The sequence below is a fragment of the Zootoca vivipara genome, chromosome 15, assembly GCF_963506605.1.
Source record: "Zootoca vivipara chromosome 15, rZooViv1.1, whole genome shotgun sequence".
NCBI classification, from domain to species: domain Eukaryota; kingdom Metazoa; phylum Chordata; class Lepidosauria; order Squamata; family Lacertidae; genus Zootoca; species Zootoca vivipara.
This window is the reverse complement of record NC_083290.1, coordinates 23,243,029-23,269,070: the sequence shown is the minus strand read 5'-3', so window position 1 is coordinate 23,269,070 and position 26,042 is coordinate 23,243,029. Positions and strand designations below refer to the sequence as shown.

The window sequence follows — 26,042 nt, the reverse complement described above, 5'->3', positions numbered from 1 at the left end:
TGAGCTCCCGTTGCTCGGTCCCAGCTCCTGCCAACCTAGCAGTTCAAAAGCACACCAAAAGTGCAAGTAGATAAATAGGTACCGCTACAGCGGGAAGGTAAACGGTGTTTCCGTGTGCTGCTCTGGTTTGCCAGAAGCAGCTTAGTCATGCTGGCCACATGACCTGGAAGCTGTCTGCGGACAAACGCCGGCTCCCTCGGCCTATAGAGCGAGATGAGTGCGCAACCCCAGAGTTGTCCACGACTGGGCCTAATGGTCAGGGGTACCTTTACCTTTACCTTTAACCTCTTTTTAAAAAACTGAAAGCAGCTGGTCCGAGCTCTGATTTTGATTGTAACAGGGGTACTTTGACAGGGGCGCAAAAGGATATATGTGAGGCAGGGCCTTTTCAGTGGTGGGACTGAGACTGGAATGCCATCTCTGTGGAGATCTACCCCCGGGCTTCTTCTTTTAGCCTTTGGGCACGCATGTGCTCAAGAGATCAACAGTGTTTCCCAAATTTGTTTTCGGACTACAACTCCCATCACCCCTAGATAGCAAGACAGGGATTATAGGAATTGTAGTCCAGAAGCAGCTGGAAGCCCAAGTTTGGGAAACCCCAGTCTAGATTTTACTTTGTATTGATTAAGGGAGTAGAGCAGAAGTGAACATTGAACAGCCTTGACCTGCCTTTCTTTCTGTGTAGGTACAGCACAAATGAAGGCGAGACCTGGAAGGTGTTCACCTTTTCGGAGAAGCCGGTTTTTGTTTACGGCCTCCTGACAGAGCCCGGCGAGAAAAGCACCATCTTCACCATCTTTGGCTCTTACAAGGAGAATAGACACAGCTGGCTCATTCTGCAGATCAATACCACGGATGTGCTTGGTGAGTGAGGGAGTTGCTGTTTGGTGTCCCTCAAAGTTCTGCAGAGGGAGTCTGAGTATTGCACATTTTAAGTGTCGTAGAATTATCCTGTAGAAGTACAGTCGTACCTTGGATCCCAAATGCCTTGGTACTTGGACGTTTTGGCTCCCGAATGCCGCAAACCCGGAAGTGACTGTTCTGGTTTTTTAAACGTTCTTTGGAACCCAAACAACCAATGAGGCTTCTGTTGCTACTGATGGGCTTCCGATTGGCTGCAGGAGCTTCCGACAGCCAATCAGAAGCCGTGCTTTGGTTTCCGAACGTTTTGGAAGTCGAACAGACTTCCAGAACGGATTCTGTCCAACTTCCAAGGTATGACTGTATTCTGGAAATTGCATTTTGGCACTGAGACATCTCTGTTATGTATCCTCCCACATAGAATTGTAACTCCCATGGTTCCTTGGTGAGAGGAAAGGACTGTTTGAGTTGTTGTTGTTGTTGTTGTTGTTGTTGTTGTTGTTGTTGTTGTTGTTGTTGTTATACTGCCCTATACCTGCAGGTCTCAGGGTGGTTCACAACATAAAATCACAACATAAAATCACAAAATACATAATAAAAACAAGAACAACTGAAGGAACCCCCCCCCCACAATAAACACATTTTAAAAGGTGTTGGATGCTAGTCATCCAAAAGCCTGGGTAATTTAATTTAACCTTTACTGGATACTCATATATTTAGGAACTACACCTTCCTTCAGAAGTCTTTTGTTCAGACAGGACTCTACAATATTTTCTTTCAGTCAGTCAGTATTCATTGATATTTATTGATGTTTTTTCAAATCTTTCATTCATTTTTATCATTATATATTGTACTTTGCCTTGCTCTGCTTTTTATGAAAGCACATTATGAATTTGCAAGTAAATAAAATTATAAACTGCTTAATTGAGGGGTAGCCAACATGGTGCCCTCCAGAGGCTGCTGGACTACAAATCCCAGCATGCCTGACCACTGGCCATTCTCACTGAGGGTGATCCTCAGGTGGCACAATTGGTCAGTGCATCTGGCTGTTAACCAGAAAGTTAGTGCAGGGGGTTGGACTAGATGACCCTTGGGTTCCAATTCTATGATTCTACCGTATGTGACAAGTTCAATCCCCAGCATCTTCAGGTTGCTGCCAGTCAGTGTAGACAGTACTGAGCTAGATGGGCCAATGGTATAAGGCAGCTTCATATGTGGTGGCATTGATTTGTGGGGAGTGGGAGGCAGGAGAAATTTCCAGTCCCGAAATCCTGCTTTTATGGGTGTTTATGGAGAAAGCTAGAGAGTTCCAGAAAAACGTCTACTTCTGCTTCATTGACTATGCAAAAGCCTTTGACTGTGTCAACCACAGCAAACTATGGCAAGTTCTTAAAGAAATGGGAGTGCCTGATCACCTCATCTGTCTCCTGAGAAATCTCTATGTGGGACAAGAAGCTACAGTTAGAACTGGATATGGAACAACTGATTGGTTCAAAATTGAGAAAGGAGTACGACAAGGTTGTATATTGTCTCCCTGCTTATTTAACTTATATGCAGAATTCATCATGCGAAAGGCTGGACTAGATGAATCCCAAGCAGGAATTAAGATTGCCGGAAGAAATATCAACAACCTCAGATATGCAGATGATACAACCTTGATGGCAGAAAGTGAGGAGGAATTAAAGAACCTTTTAATGAGGGTGAAAGAGGAGAGCGCAAAATATGGTCTGAAGCTCAACATCAAAAAAACCAAGATCATGGCCACTGGTCCCATCCTGGCAAATAGAAGGGGAAGAAATGGAGGCAGTGAGAGATTTTACTTTCTTGGGCTCCTTGATCACTGCAGATGGTGACAGCAGTCACGAAATTAAAAGACGCCTGCTTCTTGGGAGAAAAGCAATGACAAACCTAAACAACATCTTAAAAAGCAGAGACATCACCTTGCCTACAAAGGTCCGTATAGTTAAAGCTATGGTTTTCCCAGTAGTGATGTATGGAAGTGAGAGCTGGACCATAAAGAAGGCTGATCGCCGAAGAATTGATGCTTTTGAATTATGGTGCTGGAGGAGACTCTTGAGAGTCCCATGGACTGCAAGAAGATCAAACCTATCCATTCTTAAGGAAATCAGCCCTGAGTGCTCACTGGAAGGACAGATCGTGAAGCTGAGGCTCCAATACTTTGGCCACCTCATGAGAAGAGAAGAATCCTTGGAAAAGACCTTGATGTTGGGAAAGATGGAGGGCACTAGGAGAAGGGGACGACAGAGGACGAGATGGTTGGACAGTGTTCTGGAAGCTACGAACATGAGTTTGACCAAACTGCGGGAGGCAGTGGAAGACAGGAGTGCCTGGCGTGCTCTGGTCCATGGGGTCACGAAGAGTTGGACACGGCTAAACGACTAAACAAAAACAAAATACCGGCATGCAATCATATCTGGAAACAGGAGAAGCAGTTAAACATGGCAGAAGAACGAGCCTGACTAAAATGTAGAACTGATGCCTTCTAAAACTGTAAGTGTTCTAAGTGGAGCTTCTTGGCAGCCCAAATGGGTTTGAAATATAAATCAGATACGTGACTAACTCCAAGGAGTGCTCTGTGGAATGGGTTTGTTGCTGTCTATCTTAGGTAGGTACGGAGGAGAAATTTGATCCAGCTCGCATTTAGGGATGGACCTACCTAATTCACACCTTGTGAAATATTTCATTAGCAGAAACACAACCATCCTTAGAAATCTTTTGCATTTCCTAATTTTGCAATGAAGTTCTTCAGCCAAGCGATGTATAAAAAAAATTGCATGTACTAGGGCAAAAAGTGTGCATAAAAATGCAAAGGTTGGTAAAAAAACAAAACATTAAAAATTGCATTGGGGAAAATTCAAAAAAATAGTGAAACCCACATTAAAAATGCTTGTTAAGAGAAATTTGTCCTTAAATCTTGCAGCCCCCCCCCCTTTGAAAGCAGATTTGTTGAGTCCATGACATGGTGAACCCACTTTATGTTTAGACACACAAACCCTTTGCTACCCCCCCCATCTAATGTTGCTTGTTTGTTGCATAGGGGTGCCTTGCACTGAAAACGATTACAAACTGTGGTCCCCCTCTGACGAGAGAGGCAATGAGTGTCTCCTGGGACACAAGACGGTCTTCAAAAGACGAACTCCCCATGCGACTTGCTTCAATGGGGAAGACTTTGATCGTCCGGTCATGGTCTCCAACTGTTCTTGCACCAGAGAAGACTATGAGTGGTGAGTTTGTTAAGTTCCCTATGGACTGCAGCTCAGATTACCGTATTTTTCCATGTATGACACGCCGCCATGTATAAGATGCCCCCTATTTTGGGGGACTCAAATTTAAGAACATGGGGGGGGGGGAGATGGCACAGAAACTGCCAATCGCCCACCCAATTGTTGCAGCATCAGCCAGTCAACACCAGCCATTGATGCAGCAACCAATCACATGCCCAATAGCCGCTGACAGCAACCAATCAAACCCACCCTATACACTATCCATGTATAAGATGACCCCCACTTTTTAGAATAATGTTTAAAGAAATACACAGAAACGTATGGTAAATGTCAGCAATGAAGAGCACTGAATGGCTGCTTCTGTTTTTGAGTGGGATTCAATCACATAGGGTGTACATTTAAAGTTGATTTGAAGCTCTTCCAAAACTTCTCCCCTTGCCCCCCCCCCCAAAAAAAATCAAGACATTTTGCTGTATGGAAATTGACTGGGAAATGCACTACAGAGCAATGGATAACACTTGTTTGGCGCAGCCTCAGCAGTGGGGTAATGACCTGGGTTTGCAGAATCCTTATTATTCCTGTTGAAGGGTCCCTATCTTCAGCCTCCTAGAGCCACCCAATCAGCATGAAAGGGGGGCTTTTTAGCCGTCTTAAGCTCCAAGGCTAAACATTTAGGAACACTGAAAATACTGAACCATTTCAGAAGAATGGCATGCAAGTTCTGTTGCATACGTTGGAACTTCAAGGAAAACCCGAACTTAAATCACGCTGATGTTATATGCCCACGTTATGTGCACGGAAAATAGTAGATATAGCTGAAAGGCAACACGTGGAGACCTGTGCATTTCGTTACAGTGCACCCCAAATTATTATTATTGTATAGTTGTCAAATTATTGTATAATCTTGGAAGGGGGCTTGGTTGTGACTTGGCGAAGGGAGCATCGTATAATCTGCCCACAAACAAATCAGAATGAATGCTCACTAAACAGACCCAGTGCTTATCTGAGCGCTGGATATTTTTTTTACTTGACTGGCTAATCTAAATTCCCACCACTGCGAATGAGGTTTTAGCTGAGATGGTTGGAGCATCCAGAAATAGAGACGAGCAGTTATTATTGCCTTGTCACTTTTTCCTTCAAATGAAGGCAGCTTCCCGAGGGAATGTTGGCTGCAGTTCCTTGTGTAATTATGAGCCTATAACTCCCACTGATCAGTTGGCCTTGAGCACTCAAACTGAACAGGGGATTATTAATACCTTAGCATTTATATAGCATTTTGGCATATGTAGAGGGGCTCACATACATTGTCATGTTGTCATCCTTGGTACATACTCTGTGAGGTAAAGGTAAAGGGACCCCTGACCATTAGGTCCAGTCGTGACCGACTCTGGGGTTGCGGCGCTCATCTCGTGTTATTGGCCGAGGGAGCTGGCGTACAGCTTCCAGGTCATGTGGCCAGCATGACAAATATGCTTCTGGCGAACCAGAGCAGTGCATGGAAACACCGTTTACCTTCCCGCTGTAGCGGTACCTACCGGTATTTATCTACTTGCACTTTGAGGTGCTTTCGAACTGCTAGGTTGGCAGGAGCTGGGACTGAACAACGGGAGCTCACCCCGTTATGGGGATTTGAACTGCCGACCTTCTGATCTGCAAGCCCTAGGCTCTGTGGTTTAACCCACAGCGCCACTCGCGTCCCCTGCATCCTCTGTGAGGCAGATTAGTATTATTCCGCCCATATTACAGATGAAGAGGCCGAGAAGAAGTGGCTTGACTAATTGTCATCTGCTGTGTTAAGGGGAGAACTCACTAGGCTGTGGGTATATGAATATTCATCAGCACAGGGGAATGATAACCTCAAATATCGGGAATTTAGGTCTGGGGGCGAGGGGCCAAAAGAAAACAGAATTCTAGTGGCTGGATTTTGAGGTATTGACGCTTTGGCAGAAACTAATGGTGGATTGCTGTGAAGTGTCCCTTAATATGATATTTAAAACAACTTTAAAAAACCAACCAACACAACTTTCCTCAAAAGTACAAGGTCTAGCCAATAAAACAAAAGTCAAGATGATCTAGAGTAAATTTCAGTGTACATGTGTGGTGGTGTGTGTGTTTTTGGAGAGGAATTTATTATATCCAATGAATTATTCAGTATAATTCTAGGCAGGCTTAGCCACAAGATAAAAGTAAAAATGCTGGAATTCGTTAGCACAGCTACCGGTTACCTTGGATAAATTTTGACAGTGGTTTGGGCCTCAGTGGACCCATATTGCAGAATGCAAATAGCTCTTGGGTAGCATACAACCACTTTGATATTTGAAGAACTTCGCTGGAAGAGGAAAAACCCTTGAGGTGAATGGAGCTTGTGGAAATAACTACTGTATTACTATAATTTGGAGGTGAACAGCTTTGGCATTCCCCAGGGCCATTTTGTTTCCCTGGCAGTGGCCTGTGGGCAGGATGTGTATTTTGCCACACAAGCCAATCCTGCCATGGCCAACCTCTATAATAAATTCGCTGTGGCTGAACTGTTAGGGATTGCCCGTTCTAGAGCACATGTACAGAGGTAAGCTGGTGTGGAACAATGGGAAGCGTGTTGGACCAAGCTTGACAAGACTTGGGTTGATGTTCTCCTTCAGCAATGAAGTTCTCTGGGTAATGTTGGGCCAGAACGTTATCTCTCCTACCCCATGGGCCAACTTAGACTGCTGGATTAGATCACCCACTGTCAATCTTCTGATGTCATATTGAAAACCAGGTGATTGGCAGGTGGGTGGTCCAGCCATCAAAATCGGCCCACCAGGAGATGAAGATGCTGCACAAAGCAGGATTGGGCTCCATGTGCACCAGCAGATGGGGTTCAGTTCTGCTTTGCGTAGGGTTTCAGTTTTGCTGGCTAGCTCTCAGTGAGAACGAATTGGTGTACCTGAACTGAGATGGTTTGAAGTCCCCATGTGTCAGCTGAACAGGCAAGAATGGGCCAGATGAGAAGAGCTGGTGAGCCAGGTGTGGATTCCCCATCCCTGGCCTAACTTACCTTACAGAGTCCTTGTGAGCACGCTCTCACTCTGTGTATGTGTACATTGAAAGACGGACTTTCTTACAGGTGTAATTGCAGGTTAATTTATTTTTTACTACACTCTGATTAAAATGCGGTGGGGCTAGCATCAGAGAGAAAGAAAGTCCATCATGGAGAAGCAAATGAAATTAATTTTTGGCAAGGACAGGTGGGAGGGGGCGTAAAGATAAATTATTTCAGCATCTGGCTCTTGGGCTGTATAGCTGCCAGCTGGCAAGCCCTCCTGGGATGCATTATCATGTTCACAGGTCCTCCAGTGAAAAAGGGCATACTGTGAGATATTTGAGTTCTGCTAATAATAACCTTCATTTAAATAGCTACATTTCCAGAACATTTGGTGCTTTTGCTTTCCCCCCCTAATTGTAAAAAAGTAGTTAAATAAATACATATGTCTATAAACCTACACTTGAAGGGCACATTTCCTTCTCTCCCCCTCTCTTTGCCCCTCGCCTCTGCTTTTTCCCGGCTCAGTGACTTTGGCTTCAAGCTGAGCGAAGACTTGTCATTAGAAGTTTGTTTACCAGACCCTGAATTTGCCGGCAAACCATCTTCTCCCCCTGTGCCATGTCCCATTGGTTCAACTTACAAGAAGACCAGAGGGTAGGTGACTGCCCTGGTGGCATGCATTTATCTATTATTATTATTATTATTATTATTATTATTATTATTATTATTATTATTTATTAACATTATACACTTCTCTCACTCAAAAGGCCACAGGAGGGCCACAGGTCGCCCTCTTCAGTGTAAGCAGAATAATTGGTTATATGTGAAAGGTTATATGTGATAGGTCATGTATTCATGATGCCATTCTGTCCACATGGATTGAGAAGAAGGAACGGGTTTAAGAGGGAATGGCTTTGTTCATCCTACAGGTCTCAGTGGAACTGGCTACCACATCAGTGTGCTTAGATAAGAACATAAGGAGAACCTGCGTAATCAGGGCAGCCAGATGCCCTAATGCAGTGGTGGCCAAACATGGTCCTCCAGCTACTTTGGGACTACAATTCCCATCATCCCTTACCACTGGCCAGGGATGGTGGGAGTTGTAGTCCAAGAACAGCTGTAGGGCTAAGTTTGGCCACCACTGCCCTAATGGAACGCCCTGTGGAACGCCGTTCCATCAGATGTCAAGGAAATAAACAACTACTGTATCTGACTTTTAGAAGACATCTGAAAGCAGCCCTGTTTAGGGAAGTTTTTAATATTTGATGTTTTATTGTGTTTTTAATAGTCTGTTGGGAGCCGCCCAGAGTGGCGCTGCCTCTGAGAGTGGACGCAGAGCAGGCGGCCTGCAGCATTAACACCCTTTGTTTTTCTGTGTTAGTTACCGCAAGATATCCGGAGACACTTGCTCAGGAGGGGACGTTGAGGCTCGGCTGGAAGGGGAATCTGTTCCATGTCCATTAGCAGGTAAGTGGGAAGGAGGCAATTCCGACCCCCACTAGAACCACCAACCAGAGCAACTGTTCTAGCCAGAGGAGGTGGAGACCAAAGGCTGCCTCCAATGTTCTGTTGTCTGCTTTATCTGCAGAGGAGAATGAATTCATTCTCTACACCACGCGGTACTCCATCCACCGATACGACCTCTCCTCTGGGGTCAGCGAAGAGCTGCCGCTGACGGGGTTGCGAGGGGCGGTGGCGCTTGACTTTGATTATGACCGCAACTGTTTGTACTGGGCCGATGTGACACTAGACATTATCCAGGTGAGTTTTGCCTTCTGAGCTTCTTTGGTGAAAGTTTTTGGAGAAAGGTGGCGTCATCTAGGAGTTCTAGGGAGAGTTGCAGCTCTATGGATGAGCAAGGGTGTAATGTTGGGGGCTGTTTTAGAGAACAGGGCATCCTAGGACAGACTATCGCTTTTGGTCAAGGATCAAAGAGGGTGGGCAAAGATATACATGCAGGGATATCGTAGAGTTGGAAGGGACCCTGATGATCATCTAGTCCAGGCACCCCCAAACTGCGGCCCTCCAGATGTTTTGGCCTACAACTCCCATGATCCCTAGCTAACAGGACCAGTGGTCAGGGAAGATGGGAGTTGTAGTCCAAAACATCTGAATTTTGGGGATGCCTGATCTAGTCCAACCCCCTGCAATGCAGGAATAGGCAGCTGTCCCTTACGGGAATCGAACCTGCAACCTTGGTATTGTCAGTACCACACTCTAACCAACAGAGCTATCCAACGCTCTTAAAAATGAGTTAGATATCATAAGGAGCCTATTTCATTCTGAGGGCCACATTCCCTTCTCGGCAGCCTTCCAGGGGCCACATGCCAGTGGTGGGCAGGGCCAGAGGCAAAAGTGGGTGAGGCAATGGATATAAATTTCACCTTTGCACACTAGGATAGTTCATAGACACTTTCACATGTCCCTCCGTCCAAGCAAGCAAGAGACAAGATCGGAGTTCAAGGACACATCCTAGCCAGGCCAAAACTTTAATGAATGACTTTAAATAGTTTTTTTACCTGACTTTCAAAATACGTGTGTTTATAGATTCCCCCCCCCCCATTTTGTAATCCATAAAAACACTAGTACAGTGGTGCCTCGCAAGACGAAAGTAATTCATTCCGCGAGTCGCTTCGTCTTGCGATAATTTCATCTTGCGAAGCGCGGTTTGCTGCGGCAAAATTTTTTTTTTAAAAAAAATCGCCGAAAAACTTTGTCTTGCGAAGTGCGGCCATAGAAAACTTCGTCTTGTGAGTCACCAAAAACATCGCAAAACGCTTTCGTCTTGCGAGTTTTTCGTTGTGCAAGGCATTCGTCTTGCGAGTTACCACTGTAATTTTTTTTACAAACCAGCAGCAGCTGAAACCTTTACCAAGCACAGCACATTAAAACCAGCCATTGCAAGACTGGTTTTCCCTGGGGGAGAGAATTCTAAAGGTGGAGAGGGGGCAACACCAAAAAGACCCTGCCCTTGTTCCCTGTCAGTCTTAGCAATGCTCACAGCTGAGCCAGATGATGCTTCTTGCTTGCCCGAGTAGAAAAGGGTGTTTGTGGAAACTAAGCTACGATAACAAAGGAGCAATTTACACTCACTGCTGCGCTCAAATTTGGCTCGCCTGCTGCTGGCATGTGCCCCCCAGAAAGTTTTCCAGATGGAAAAAAAGTTTCCCCCATGCTTGATTCAAGGTGCCCAGGGATGTGGTTTTTACCTATATCTCCAGTCCCCCTTTGATTTGCTCTGTGGTTGTACAGGAATTGAGCTCACTGATGCTTAGGATTCCTTGTTTTTATTTATTTTCAGCGCCTGTGTCTTAATGGGAGCTCAGGACAGGAGATCATCGTCAGCAGCGGTCTGGAGACGGTCGAAGCGTTGGCCTTTGAACCCATCAGCCAGCTGCTGTACTGGGTGAATGCCGGCATACCAAAAATCGAGGTATGTGTCTCTGCGCAACCTGGATGTGTTGTTGCCCAAAGCAGCACCTGCTCTTGGAGCTCAGTGGAAGCCGGGAGGGTCAAATCCAGGAGGTCAAAATAATAAATTAAGCCAAGAGCCAGTAAAGACTATCACTGTCCAGGCAGAGTCCCACCCTGAAGCTTTTATAGCCCTTCCTGTCAAGGAGAGACCTAGCGGCCAGCCAAGAAGGCGGGGCCACTGCAGAACCTTCACTGCCTTCGCCACTTGGCGCATCTGTGCACAGAGCCACAGGGTTCTGTTTCCTATCATGCCTGGCCATTGGCCATGCTTGGCAGGGCTGATGGGAGTTGTAGTCCAAAACACCTGGAGGACACCAGGCCCGAGAAGGCAGACTAGGGAGAGCATAGGTTGACTCTTAAGTTCTCCTTTCCCTCCTGTGAGCCATGTATCTGAGTGTATCTTGTTGTTGTCCTATAAAGCTCATGAGTGGGGCCGTTTTGGCCACATAAGGAGCATTTCCTACAGCCTGGATGTTGGAAAGAGTTTGCCATTATCCCATCTGTTAGCCTTGGCACATCTGTGAGCTGATAGTCCCCACCCACCACTTCTCTCCAGCTGCTTCCTGGTAACCAACCCATTTGCGTCAATAAGGTTTGGTATACAGGTGACCAGGAGGCTGAATCAACAGACAAATTAATCCAAGTTAGTGGCAGGAAGCCGTTTGCTGTGCTTTCACAGAGTGCATTCAGGCTTTTGCTTTGCGTTTATCTATCTGTCTATCTCAGTAGAGCCAGTGGCATAGGGCAGCATCACAACCTTCTGCTTCCTGCTTTGGTCAGGTTGGGAGTACAAGGCTGGGGTGGGCAGAGACGGGATTCAGAGCTACCAGTAGATCTCTGGGTAGTTGGCAGCAAATTGGCAAGGGATCCTGGCTCCCAGTTGTTCGACAACAACAACAAAAGGCTCCATCTTCCTCCTTTATGAAGCTGGTGAAGTGAGTGGGCAACTTCTGACCTGCAGGGCCAAACCTCATTCTGTCAATGCAAGGATTCATATTTGCAGATGTGTTCCCTAAATTGGTTTTTTTTGGGGGGGGGGGGTCCCTGCAACCTTCTGGAGCAGATTGAGGTTTTGGGGAAGAAGGATTGGAGCGAGTTCTGCCATGCAATCGTAAATCCTTTGCTAAGGAAACACGTGCATTGAATACTGCCCACTGTCGACGTCCTTTGCTATAAGCCTTTGGAATGAATATAACATTGACCAATCTGTACAGGAATACTGCTGTCCATGATGACAGTGAGATATGCTCCTTGTTTCTCCTCTTTGTGGTGTCACACTAGGTCGCCAACCCAGATGGAGACTTGCGACTTACAGTGTTGGATTCCTCTGTGCTTGAACGGCCGCGAGCCTTGACTCTGGTACCCAAAGAGGGGTAAGTGAGACGTCGGAAATGCTAGCAGCCAGATTTGTAAGACCCTGGGCGGAATAGTGGCCAGCTCCACAGGGTTGCTGGGAGGATGAATGATGCGGGGGCAGGACTGAAATTAATGCGTCCTCTTTCAGGGTGGTCAATTATTATGCTTCTGCACGTAAAATCTTGCCAGAGACTAATTTTAGCAAACTTACTGCTGCTGTTTTTTCTACACCTCCTTTTCTGTAATAGTGATGTTATTGTTATGGTTCTTTTGCTTTGTTTGGAATTACTTTATATATTTGTGCAGTTTCTTTTTGAATAATGTTCATTGTATGGAGAGTCAGGGGAGGAGGAGTACCTCTGGTGGGGGGACACATTGTGCTCCTGGGTTAGTTTGCCCACTCTGCACTTCGCTCTCACCTGTGGCTCCTAGAAGCTGTCAACATGCAACAGCGGCCACATCCCGGGAAATGGCTTCAGCTGGCCAGCTAAACCAGATGAGGGTAGCCAATGGGTCTCAAACCCTCAGGGAGTTAGGGATTTCTCCTGTATGTGAAGACAGGCTCTGGGAGATTGAGTGGACAAGACCAATAGTCTCTTGACCAACCGTCAAGAAGGCGGTTTCTGCCCAGAGGGCAGTGGGGGGCAGATGGGGCTTGTCAACCTAGGAAGGTAGCCCATCTAGAAGATGGAAAGCTCTGGTCCTAAACCCTCCACTGCCTTGCGAGATATCTTTGGGAAAAGAAAAGGCTAAGGAGTAAACCCTACACAAATTTGTAGTGGGGTCCCTAAGATGGTTGATGGTACGCCTCCTGCTGGCAACTCCTGCAGCCAGGCTGGTGCCAAACTTATTACTCTGCTTTCCTTTGGACTACATCAGAGAATGGGGGAGGGGATCTTGTCATCTGGGCAGTCCAAGACCTCCATACACACTGCCCAGGCTGGGGCGCCTTAGAGAGGTCACTTAGGTGCTGCTAATGCAGTGGTTTGACTTCACCCCCGGAGGCACACTCCATTGTCCCTTGAGACAGACGCCAACCACAACAGCCATTTATTGACCTTAATAAAGAGATTTGGATTGATTGATTGATCGTGTAACTGCGGAGTGAAATTCATTTATGCAGAGTGAAATTCATTTATGCAGAGTGTAAAGTAATGCTTTTGGAAACAGGGAGTACAGTTTTTCTCCACCATGTTCAGAGGGCAGTCTCAGCACAGAGAGAAAGCCTGGAGCTCTCAGACCCTTGAACAGATTCATTGCCCAAGAGACAGGCTTTGGGAAGGCAGGGAAAACCCCTCCCTCTAGTGAAGTCGGAAGTTAGTCCTGTCTGTTGACCAGGAGGAGAGACCTTGTCCTAAATTCAGGGGAGGGATGATGTTCAGTGATGGGGCACTTGTGTTTAATACATGTGCAGTCCCTGGACTCTCCAGGCAGGGTTAGGAAAGGCCCCTGTCTGAATGCTGCTGCCAGTCAGTGTAGGCCATTGGTGGACTCCATTTCCCATCACTCCTGGTCCACATGGCCAATGATCTTGGATGATGGGAGTTGTAGTCCAACAGCCATTGGAAGGTCACAGGATCCCTGTCCCTGTTGTGCACTGAAGGTCTGACTCGGTGTAAGGCAGCTCCTTGTGGTTGCTCTCCAGATGTTCTGAAGAGCAATAATTCTTTTGTAATGTCCATAATTTGCCTTCCCAGGCTGATGTTTTGGACAGACTGGGGGGACTCCAAGCCTGGCATTTACCGCAGTGAGATGGACGGCTCTTCCCCGACTTGCGTTGTCTCCGAGGGAGTGAGGTGGCCGAATGGCATTTCGGTGGACGATCATTGGATCTACTGGACGGAAGCCTACATGGACAGGATCGAGCGCATCGATTTCAATGGCTTGCAGAGATCGGTAATCCTGGACAGCCTCCCGCATCCTTACGCCATTGCTGTTTTTAAGGTATTCACTGGGCGCCTTCATTTAAAGCTTTCGTTTTATATCCCTCGAACATGTTTTTCTCTCTTGGACCAAAATCTTTTGGGCTGGAGAAAGGATGGGGATCCTGTAGCCCTTTGGATGTTGTTGGACTGCAGCTCCCAGCATGCTGGGCTGGGCTGGGCTGGGGTTGATGGGAGCTGGAGTTAGGGGAAGGGCCCAGCTCAGCAATCTACCTTGCGTGCAGAAAGTCCCAGGTTCAATCTTCCGCATCTCGGAGCAGAGCTGGAAATGCCCCCTTCCCTTTCTGAAACCCTGGAGAGCTGCCATGAGTCAGTGGAGACAATGCTAGATGGACCAATGGTCAGAGCAAGGCAGCTACTAGTCTGAGCCTTCTGGGTGTCAGTTCAGACTTGGCACTGTTTCTTGAATCGAAATACACATGGCACCAATGGTGAATTTCCCTCCCAATACATAAGGAGGTAAGAAGAACCTGCTGGATCAGGCCAATGGGCCATCTAGCCGAGCTTCCTGTTCTCAGCAGTGGCCAACCCGATGCCAACAGGAAGTCTGCTAGCATATTTCCAATCAACTGGCATTCAGAGGCGTTCTGTCTCTGATACTGGTGGCAATGTCGCCATCATGACTATATAATAGCTTCAGATAAGAGATTTTCTTCTGGACCCACAGCAGAGGAGGAAAGGATTAAAATCCCACCCTCCCAATGCATGCCCTGAGACCATTAATTATCTGCCCTCCCTGGCTGATAGTATTTGCATTTAAAAACAAACAAACCTGCAACTTAAATGTAGAGCCACTTGCCTCCTGCCTAGTTTGGCGCTCTGCTCCTTGGATTGATGGCAGAAGTTCCAGAGCTTTGGGTGTGTGACCAGCTTTTTTGGGGGGGGGTTGGGTCTCCCCAGTTATGCAGATTCATCCAATGATGCAGCATTATCTATCATCTTTCTACTGTATTTTTCAATCTATCTATCCTTTGAAACGTATTGTAAGTAAACTTGATTGTAAGCAAAACATCCAAGCAGTTTTCTAAAGAAATGAAAATAAAGTGCCCTATAGAAGTGCTGGTTAAAAAAACCCAGATCCTTTTAAAAATCAAAATATAATCAAGACCAACAGTTGAGCTTAAAAGCAGGTTAAAACACATGCCGATCTTATAGAGATCTGGAGAGCTCTTGCCTGAGCAAATAATAATAATAATGTTGTTTTCAGGTGCATAGAAGAATACAGTGAAGATTCCTGGTTGATGTCAGTAGGCAGGGAGTTCCAAAGTGTGGGTGCTTTCACACGAAAATATCCATTTCTTACAAATGCAGGAAAAAAATGTGGATACGTGCCAGTTCTGCAGATTATCCAGGGTGAAGAGGTGGAATTGTTGGTTGACTCCTGCCCGCCCCATGATGGGGTCCCTCTCACCCACCTCTGAAGAGATCCACCCACTTCTGGTTCCAGGCTGGCCCTGGTAGGAAGGAAGGTTCATTGACATGACACTCACAGTGAAACCCACGTCACTCTGTTGGTATATCTAACAACGTTAAAGGTAGGCACCCCCAAACTTTGGCCCTCCAGATGTTTTGGACTATAATTCCCATCTTCCCCAACCACTGGTCCTGTTAGCTAGGGATCATGGGAGTTGTAGGCCAAAACATCTGGAGGGCCGCAGTTTGGGGATGCCTGCTTAAAGCTATTGCTAAAATAAATTAGGGTGGGCTAATTGATACCAAGACGTGGGTGGGCGCTGTGGTCTAAACCACTGAGCCTCTTGGGCTTGCTGATCAGAAGGTCGGCGGTTCGAATCCCTGCAACGGGGTGAGCTCCTGTTGTTCGGTCCCAGCTCTTGCCAACCTAGCAGTTCGAAAGCACACCAAAAAGTGCAAGTAGATAAATAGGTACCACTCCAGCGGGAAGGTAAACGGTGTTTTCGTGCACTGCTTTGGTTTCGGTGTTACGCCATAAGCAACTTTGTCATGCTGGCCACATGACCTGGAAAACTGTCTGCAGACAAACGCCGGCTCCCTTGGCCTGTAAGGTGAGATGAGTGTCGCAACCCCAGAGTCATTTGCGACTGGACTTAGTTGTCAGGGGTCCTTTACCTTTACCTTTTTAATTGATCCCAGGGTAGATGCAGAAACCGTTTAATGTTTGTGTACAAGCCCTAAAAGTTCTCTTCCAGTCAGCCAGTTTCCAAGTACCCTTGTCCAGATCTGGCAACCTGATAAGGAAAAGATGTCCTTCTGTACAGGATGTCCTTGCAAGCACAGCGAGAACTGAGTAATATATGGCAATTACAAATCTTGCTTGTGAAACAAGAATTCTTGTGGGATTATTATTATTATTATTATTATTATTATTATTATTATTATTATTATCATCATCATGCAGAACTTGTCTAGTTAAAGCATCACAATCCTGATTTCAAAGTAGGTACCGTTTTGCCTACGTGGGAATAGCTTCCCTTCTTCCTCCTCAGTTTTGGTCCTGCCTGCTCCATATCAACAGGAAGCTTTGGTGGCGAAATTCCTTCTCTGTTTGCATATGGAAAAACTGTCTTATACCACCTCATCTTGCCCGCTGTTTCCTGCTTGATTGTGATTGGCAACAGCTCTCCAGGGTTCCTGGAGAGTCTCTTCCACCAGCCATATCTGGATTCTTTTTAACTGGAGATGCCACGGGCAGATCCAGGGGCCCTTCCACTCACAAGGCACATGCTTGCATCGCTGACACGAGGCTTTTTTGTAGGGATGCGTATAGATTCTTGGAGATGATATATTTATTAGATTTTATCCTTCCTTCCCCACATTTGTGAGTTCAGCAGAGCGCCATCCCTTTGCAGCTTAAAAGGGAAGCATCACATGCATCGTTGGTTCGACTGCATTGTAAATATCTCGCACTTTCTTCCTTTGCGTTAATGCTGTGATGTAAGTCTGTTTTGAGCTGCTTTATGAGCTGACTTGCCCCAAGAGGTAGCGTGCAAATGTTGAAATAAAAAAACAAAAACAAAGCAGTGTGGTTGAGACACCCTTAACTCTCTTTTTTCCTGCATTGCAGGGCTTGCATTAGTGCAGCATGGCCAAACTTGGCCCTCCAGCTGTTTTGGGACTACAGTTCCCATCATCCCTGACCACTGGTCCTGTTAGCTAGGGATGATGGGAGTTGTGGTCCCAAAACAGCTGGAGAGCTAAGTTTGGCCATGCTTGCGTTAGTGTCCAGTGATAGCTTGGGTTACAGACACTTCAGGTTACAGACCCCGCTAACCCAGAAATAGTACCTCAGGTTAAGAACTTTGCTTCAGGATGAGAACAGAAATCGCGTGGCGACAGCGGGAAGCCCCATTAGCTAAAGTGGTACCTCAGGTTAAGAACAGCTTCAGGTTAAGAATGGACCTCCGGAGGTTCTTAACCCGAGGTACCACTGTATTTGTGTTTGTAGACTACCGTGTTTCTCATATTTTAAGGCATCCCTACAAAATAAGGCATGGCAGGATTTTCCTGAGGTGGAAAAATATAAGGCATACCTCGAAAATAAGCCGTACCGGGTGGTGGAAGAAGGTCTGTGGCAAAGAAGGGTTGCTGCTGCCGCGTTAACCCCCGAGACCTGGCTGCAGCCTCAGCGCGCAGCGCGTGCAGCCCCAGAACCCGGCTGTAGCCTTTGCGCACGGACACCCGGGACCCGGCTGCAGCCTCAGCGCGCAGCGCGCGCAGCCCCAGTACCCGGCTGCAGCCTCTGCCTGCCGCGCGTGCAGCCCCAGGACCCGGCTGCAGCCTCTGCCTGCCGCGCGCGCAGCCCCAGGACCCGGCTGCAGCCTCTGCCTGCCGCGCGCGCAGCCCCAGGACCCGGCTGCAGCCTCTGCCTGCCGCGCGCGCAGCCCCAGGACCCGGCTGCAGCCTCTGCCTGCCGCGCGCGCAGCCCCAGGACCCGGCTGCAGCCTCTGCCTGCCGCGCGCGCAGCCCCAGGACCCGGCTGCAGCCTCTGCCTGCCGCGCGCGCAGCCCCAGGACCCGGCTGCAGCCTCTGCCTGCCGCGCGCGCAGCCCCAGGACCCGGCTGCAGCCTCTGCCTGCCGCGCGCGAAGACCCGGTGGGAGCAGGTCTGTCGTCTGCACAGATACCGGTACCGGTACTTATTTTTTAATTAAGACATCCCTTGAAAATAAGCCATGCTGTGTTTTTTTCAGGAAAAAATTAATATAAGACATGACTTATAATGTGAGAAACACGGTAGCTGACCTCCAAGCTCTGTTCCCATTGAAAGATTCTGTGATTCCTTGGATTAGTTAACATCTGGAGGGCGTCACATTTGCGAATGCCGTATTGGATGGAGTCGGGGAGGGGATAATGGAACAGTAATTGATTGCTTTGGATTGGGGGCTGCCATGGCCCTGACTGGTTCTGGAGCAGCTAGCTTGACAACTTGCTTCATTGTTATGAAAAGGGAAGAATCCCACAGGGACATAGGAAGCTGCCTTACACCGAATCTGACTATTGGTTCCTCTAGCTCAGTGGTGTCCAGGCTGACTTGCAGCAGATCTCTGCAGGGTTTGAAACAATTGCTTTGGATTGGGGGCTGCCATGGCCCTGACTGGTTCTGGAGCAGCTAACTTGACAACTTGCTTCATTGTTATGAAAAGGGAAGAATCCCACAGGGACATAGGAAGCTGCCTTACACCGAATCTGACTATTGGTTCCTCTAGCTCAGTGTTGTCCAGGCTGACTTGCAGCAGATCTCTGCAGGGTTTGAAACAGGATTCTCACTCAGGCCTACCTGGAAATGCCAGGGATTGGACCCGGGACATAGAATCATCAAGTTGGAAGGGACCCCTCATCTAGTCCAACCTCCTACAATGCAGGAATCTCAACTAAAGCATCCATGGCAGATGAGGCTATTCAGCTTCTGCCTAAAAACTTCCAAAGAAGGAGAGTCCATCACCTTCCAAGGTAGTCTGTTCCATTGTCAAACAGCTCTGACCATCATAAAGTCCTTCCTACTGCTTAGCCAGAATCTCCTTTCTTGTAGCTTGAAGCCTATGTTTTGGGTCTTGCCCTCTGGAGCAGGAGAAGACAAATTTGCTCCATCTTCCTTTTGAATTGAACCTGGGACCTTCTGCATGCAAAGCAGATCATCTTACAGTCTCAAGAGTAGTGCAATGGGATGAAATGGCACGTTGTAGTGGTTCGGTGTACAGGCAGTGGTGATCTGGGGTGACTTTGGCTCAAATCGCACCTCATCCACAAATTTGGAAGGTAGCCTCAGCCAAACCTCAGTCCCCGATCTATAATATGGCGATAATAACACTCATTTACATTGCAGAGCTGCTTTAAAGATAACTGAGATAATGTACACGACACATGAAATTAATAATATAAATGTTAAGTATTATTGTTTCGTTCATATATCTAAATGGTACTTGCTTTGCTTGGTTTTATTTGTGTGTGTGTGTGTATGTGTGTTTTAGCTTATCCGCAGTTGCGATTCTCATCAAACGTTATTGCTTAAAAGATAAGAGGTTTGCTTTTCAGAATGAAATCTATTGGAACGATTGGTCGCAGCTGAGCATTTTCAGAGCCTCTAAACACAGCGGGTCCAAAATGGAGACGTTGGTTGACCATCTCAATGGTGTGATGGATATGAAGATCTTCTACCGGGGAAAGACAGCAGGTATTTCTTGACCTCTGATGAGGATGGTTCTGTTTATTCTATTTCATGATCTCCCTTGATAAAAGAAATAAAACCTTGGCGCACACAGGTGGGGCCGGCAACAAAAAGTTGTAGGGTAAAGTCCTCCTCTTTGGGTTGTTCTCCCTTCCTCCTCCTTCTCCAGGGTTTCTTCCTCCTCCCCACAGTCAGAATTCAGTTGGTGCTGAGGATGCACAATCCCCATTGGACTGTTTTGGTTCCACACAGTTTTATGTAATTGTTTTAGAGTGTGTGTGTGTGTGTGTGTGTGTGTGTGCGCGCGCATGCACACCCATTACAGATGAGATGTTAATAATTTTTTAAAAAAATTATGCATTGCTATGGAAGCTTGAAATGGAAAGCCTGTTGTTGATTTAAATCAGGGGCGGGGAATTGCAGGCCAGGGGGGGGGGACAAATGTGGCCCTCCATATTTCTCAGTCTGGCTCTTGCAACTCTCCCTCTGCCAAACCCCTGCTTAACAGCCTCCTTGAGTGTTTTTACCTTCCTGGAATGCGCCCTTGAACTACGAAAATGCATCTTGCATGCCTGTGTGGAAGATAGAGAGGGTTGTGTGTATAGAACCTAGCCTATTGCACAATGGTAAAATGTAATCATATTGTCCTGCCCACTTTTGCTGCCCGTGTGGCCCCTGGAAGATTGCCCTGAAGGGAATGTGGCCCTTGGGCTGCAAATGCTCCCCCCCTTTGATGGAAATAAAACCATGACTTAGTGGCTTATCCTGAAGGAAGATCTCTGGAAGCTACAGGTTTTTACAAGGTCTCTCTCTCCTTCCTCTGGACAGGGCAGAATGCTTGCATCTCCAAGCCTTGCAGCCTTTTGTGCCTCCCAAGATCAAACAACAGCCGAAGCTGTAAATGCCCCGAGGGAGTTGCCAGCCACGTGCTCCCATCTGGGGAAGTGAGATGTGATTGCCCGCCTGGGTATCTCTTGAAGAACAGCACCTGTGTAAAGGAAGGTAAGAAGCACACCTCTACACTCCGCTGTGATGCTTGCATCTCTTCTGTTTGTGCATGGGGACTGTCTGCACTGAAGGATTAACAGTAACTCTCTCTTATGGGAAACTGGGAAGTGTAGTTCTGTTAGCTGTTAGGAAGAGCTAGGGCAGTGTTTCCCAAACTCCAGATTTTTGTTGGGCTACAATTCCCACCATCCCTGGCCACTGGAATGATGGGAGTTGCAGTCCAGAAAAAACAGCTGGAGACCCAAGTTTAGAAAACACTGAGGTAAGGCTTTGTGGAAGCCTGTCAAACTACAATTCCTAAAGTTTGCCAGGAGAGTGCCCGTAATAGTTACAGTGGTACAGAAACTGATATAAATGTGTGCTATACATACTCATTTGTTTCATAAAATGTATATACCTCTTGATGGTGAAGAAAACAAGCAAACCTTTAACAGGTTTATGAAAAGAATAAAACGATCAATTTATCACAAGAAAAATAAATAAATAAAAAAACTTTCAGAAACAATTAAAACAAAAAACAGTTTAAAATGTGAAATGAGCAGAATGCAGCACCTATAACCATGCTAGTTCGGCAGATCAGAGCAGTCAAGTAGGCATATTTGGGCTAAGGTAAACTGGTCGCAAGCTGTTGTGCTATTTCTCTTACAGGGCTAAAACCCGCCCCTTGTCTACGGTGAGGGGCCAAAGTCTCAAACTACTATGAGAATTGTAGCTCTGTGAGGGGAATAGGGGTCTCCTAGCAGCTCTTGGCATACTTAACAAACCACAGCCCCCAAAATCCTTTGGGGGAAGCTATGTCTGTTAAAGTGGCATGACAGCACTCTTAACTGTATGGTTCAGATGTGACATGCTAATGCTGTGCTGGGAATCTGCCTTCTTAAGGCTGCCTTGTTCATTGAAGCCTGGCTGTACTTTCCTTTTAATTTTTTGTTTGTCTGCGCTGGTTTCCTCACCTGCCCCTCTCTGCCGCCGCCTACCAGAAAACACCTGTCTCTCCAACCAGTACAGATGTTCGAACGGGAATTGCATCAACAGCATTTGGCAGTGCGACAACGACAACGACTGCGGGGATATGAGCGACGAGAAGAATTGCCGTAAGTCAACGCCGCCGCTCTCGTTCCCTCAAGTTGATTTGCACGGGAGCGTGCACCAAACAGTTCCCTTTCTCGAGAAGCTTTTTCGATTTTTGGCAAGAGGAAAGGGAGGTGTGAGAGGACCAGGAAAGACCTATAATATGTACAGGTGCAGTTCTATGCACTAAGTTTCCTAATTCTTCCAGCACTGTTGTGTGGCTCGATATCCTTGATGCCTTACCAGGAGCTGTTCAGTGAGTCTCAAAGTTCAGGTTATGGCGGGAACTCACAGACAAGCAGCACAGGCAATATTAGATGTTGCTTCAGGACTGGTTAGATTTCCGCTGAGCATATTTATAGTTGGTGTTGTTGCTGCTGCATCTCTTCCTGGCCTGTCATTATAGATCTCATCCACAGCACACAAGGAGTGTCTTCAAGAGGGGGACTTGGGTGCTGTCACCTTTTAAAGTTTCCAGTCAGACATGCTGCAGCCTCCGAACACGTGGCTGACTTAGGTCACATGGGGTAGTCTCTTTTTTACTTCAGGAGCACTTTTAAAGAGAATGAGATATTTCTTTTTGAAGCAGCGGTAAGCCTGCTTCAATTTGGAATTTGTCTCAATTTGGAATTTGCAGACTGCAAAAGTTGAACCGCTGATGTAGCTTGGGGTGTTTGTGTCTTCCAGCTCTGGTAGGCAGCAGCTCTCCAGGGTTCCATTTGAGGTCTTTGTGAGCCCGGTCAAATGAAATCCTTGACCTGCAGACGATGGTAACTGAATTTCTGGTCCCAGAGCTACAACTTTGCTCCGGCTCTCTGCCAAGATAGGGGACAGGGTCATTGTAGATCATGGCATGTCCAAGGCACAGTTCAGACAGGGAAATTTTAAGGATGGTTTCATGGAATGGCTCCCCACTATCTGCCAGGCTAAGGAGAAACACGCTCCTACTGCCTGGGTTTATTTTAATAAGGCTGCTGGCCTCTCGTGGTGACTCATTTAGGCTCTCCAAATATTGCTCTTTCTTCCCCTCCCAATAGCAACAACTGTGTGTGATGTTGACACTCAGTTCCGGTGCCACGAGTCGGGGACCTGCGTCCCGCTGTCCTACAAGTGTGACCTGGAGGATGATTGCGGAGACAACAGTGACGAGAGCAACTGCAGTAAGTGTGCCAGCACCATGCATCTCAGGGGCTCTTTGCACATATGATGGATTTGCTGCTGAGGCAGTGTGTAACCCAGGGTCCGCCTGTGGGTAAATGCCAGGATCTGTCCAGGTCTTCTTAGGCCCCTATGCCTGGGCAGGACGTCTGGAACACCTTCAGCATACACCCGGGAATCATGGACTCATAACTGGGCTTTATGAGCACCAAATCAGCAGTAAACAGCAGAAGCAGTTGTAGAGGTTTCAAAACATTCCTCATTTATTTCTATTAACTACTGCATATTTACAGATCTGGCTTTGTGAGTGTTACAGCCTCTCACTTAGCCATCTTGTCTACAGAAGATATTAAACGCACACAGCACACGGCAGAGAGCAGAGTCAGGAATGAAAAACAACAAAGTAACAATTCCTAACTGTTCCCTCCCAACAGCAGATATCACCAGATTTTCAGAATGGGAGGGGTGAAAATGCTCACACCGCCAACCCTTTTGGGGCCAGCGGAAAAATTTCAAATTTTGGGAAAGCGCACTGTGGGTGCCAGTCACAAAATGGCTGCCCTGAAGGTGTGGCTGTTGCATCTTAAAGGAGCAGAAAAAGGAGGCAAAATGGCACAGGCATTACACACACACACACACACACACACACAGACACAAACACACACACAAACACACCCCGCTGCCCTGCTTCTGAGTTGTTGTTCATTTATTACTTATTTTTATATTTCTATTTTGCCCATTTGACTGGGTTTCCCCAGCCACTCTGAGTGGCTTACAGCATATATAAAAACATAGCAAAACCAGGGCCGGCTCTAGGGGAAGTCTGGGTGGCGCAGGGCGCCGCGCTGCGCCCGCCCACCAGCTGCGGCAAGAAACGGGGGCGGGGGCGCCAGAGCGATCTCCGCACCACGGCGCCAGGGTGCCTGACATGCTTAAGACGGCCTTGAGCAAAACATCAAACATTAAAAAGTTCCCAATACAGGGCTGCCTTTAGGTGTCTTCTAAAAGTTGTGTAGTTCTTTATCTCCTTAACATCTGATGGTAGGGCATTCCACAGGGCGGGCGCCACTACCAAGAAGGCCCTCTGCCTGGTTCCCTGTAACTTCACTTCTCGCAGTGAGGGAACCAGCAGAGGTCATTCGGAGGAGGACTTCAGTGCCCAGGCTGAATGATGGGGGTGGAGACGCTCCTTCAGGTATACTGGGCTGAGGCCATTTAGGACTTTAAAGGCCAGCACCAACACTTTGAATTGTGCTCAGAAATGTACTGGGAGTCAGTCAGGATGCTTTGTTACCTGGTCCCTGCAAGCAGCTGCCCCATCAGTAGGGAAATGGTATAACTTGGATAAGAAATCCATTCTTTCACTGTAACTCAGTACTTTGTATTTGAATTCTCACACTCCCTTCCCTGGGTCTTTTTTTTTCTGCCCCTGTGTTTGCAGAAACCCACCAGTGCCGCGAGGATGAATTCAGCTGCAACTCGGGGATGTGTGTTCGCCTGTCATGGAAGTGTGATGGGGATAACGATTGCCGAGACTGGTTCTGATGAAGCAAACTGCACTAGTGAGCTCTTTTTTTCTTCTTTCATTTTATGCAAGCAATAATCCTTGGTAGGAATTGATAATGACCTGATTATTCTCTGGCATTTTGGTTTGACACATTCTTTATTTTGTTTTGTTTTTTGTTTTGTTAAAGGCTACTGGAGAATTATTCTGCACTTGTGGGGTAATCTTCAGTGGCATACACTAATTTTTCTCCTTTGGCTTTAGGCTCTCTTCTCCTTTGTAGGATAGAAGTTTCACAATTATATAAAATAACTCTGATTCTCTCTTCCTCTCTTTTTGAATACAAATTCCCTGCACCTCGTTCTAAAAATATTATGAGGAGGGAAGTATGTCAGTAACACAGTAGACTACAAAATACTGCAACTAATTCTCACCCTGGTTTTTTTTATCCAAGTTACTATTTATTAAAAAAAATATCAGTGGCACCACTTTTTTGTCACTTTTGATGCTGTTCACTGCAGTTGTCCCCCCCCCCCTTTTTTTTGTAAATTCTGTCTTTGCCTGCAGTGTTTTTAAATTGGTTGGCAACCTTTGAGGAAAATGTAACATTTTTTATTATTAGAGATGCACCTTGCCTTTAAGTCCTTTGGGCGGAGAGGCAGTTCATAAATATTAAAACTAATGATACATCCCTTAGGAAGGACATGTACCTATGCATGTACAAGGAAATTATGGAGGGGAGAAAACAGAATTGTTTGTAAGAAGAAGGAATGGTAACACTTATTCAGAGCAAATTTGCCAGGCTTAAGCACTGAATTCTAGCCCTAGGATTAAAAAATATTCTACACAAACACACACATACACACAACTTGTTCTGCACACCTCTTGATTTCTACACAAGAGGGGAGAAATTAGAATTCAGCAATAGAATTATCAGTCTCTTTGCCAGTGAGGAGAGTGAATCTTCCCCTCAACAGCAAAAATAATTCCCTTTGGCATCCCGCGCCCCCGATGAAATCGGTGCCTTGATGTTTTCCTCACTGTTTTTGCCAAGAGGCATTAAGGGGGGAAAGGGCAGGAAAAAGATAAGCTCTGAGGGAAAGAGGAGGCTGAGGAGATAGGCTGGCTTTTGCTTTTTGTATTTGATGCTGGTGAATTGGGGCCAAGCTGGAAGAAAGAGGGAGGGGAGAAAATAACTTTAAAGCCTGAGAAATGGAGAGAGAGAGAGAGGCGAGGAGCTGTGTCTAAGTAGGTATGCTCTGAACCAAGGGAGGAAGTGAACTGTGGCCTCTGTGGGAAAGGAGGGACAAAGTCTTCCTTTGAAACCTCAGAGTTTCCCGCCTTTGAAGAACTTACATGCATAACAAACTTGAGTGCCCTGTCACAAAACTGTGGCTACTCCTCACAAAGTTGCTTAGCTATTACGATTTCTATTTACTAGTCACTTCCCTCACGAAAGTCACCCAAAGCGACTTACAATAGAAAATACCAAAACCAATTTCAACAAACGCAACCAATAAAGACCTAAGAAACAGGGCCTGTGCAAATGAAAGACAGGTCTTAAGAGATCCTGCCCACTAAAAGAGGCCACAAGCTGCTTCAAATTAAGGGCCAAGTGCCCGAGGAAAGCTTTTGCCTGGCACATAAATATAGGTAAAGATGACACCAGTTGAGCCTGCCCAGAAGAACATTTCACAAGCAGGGAGCCACCACTGAAAAGGCCCTTCTCATGTTGCAATCCCCTGACCTCCCGTG

At 46.7% G+C, this 26,042-nt stretch overlaps 1 protein-coding gene across 1 annotated transcript in view; it reads left to right on the top strand.

The window, feature by feature from the left end:
- SORL1 (sortilin related receptor 1) overlaps positions 1-26,042 on the top strand; it is a 113,923-nt gene that overhangs the window by 55,163 nt on the left and 32,718 nt on the right. Inside the window, 14 exon segments of the mRNA XM_035139112.2 lie at positions 686-864; positions 3,920-4,106; positions 7,657-7,785; positions 8,513-8,598; positions 8,720-8,892; positions 10,433-10,564; positions 11,887-11,978; positions 13,659-13,905; positions 19,414-19,552; positions 20,375-20,548; positions 21,535-21,648; positions 22,663-22,785; positions 24,225-24,322; positions 24,324-24,345. Of these exon segments, the coding sequence (XP_034995003.2) occupies positions 686-864; positions 3,920-4,106; positions 7,657-7,785; positions 8,513-8,598; positions 8,720-8,892; positions 10,433-10,564; positions 11,887-11,978; positions 13,659-13,905; positions 19,414-19,552; positions 20,375-20,548; positions 21,535-21,648; positions 22,663-22,785; positions 24,225-24,322; positions 24,324-24,345 (1,895 nt within the window).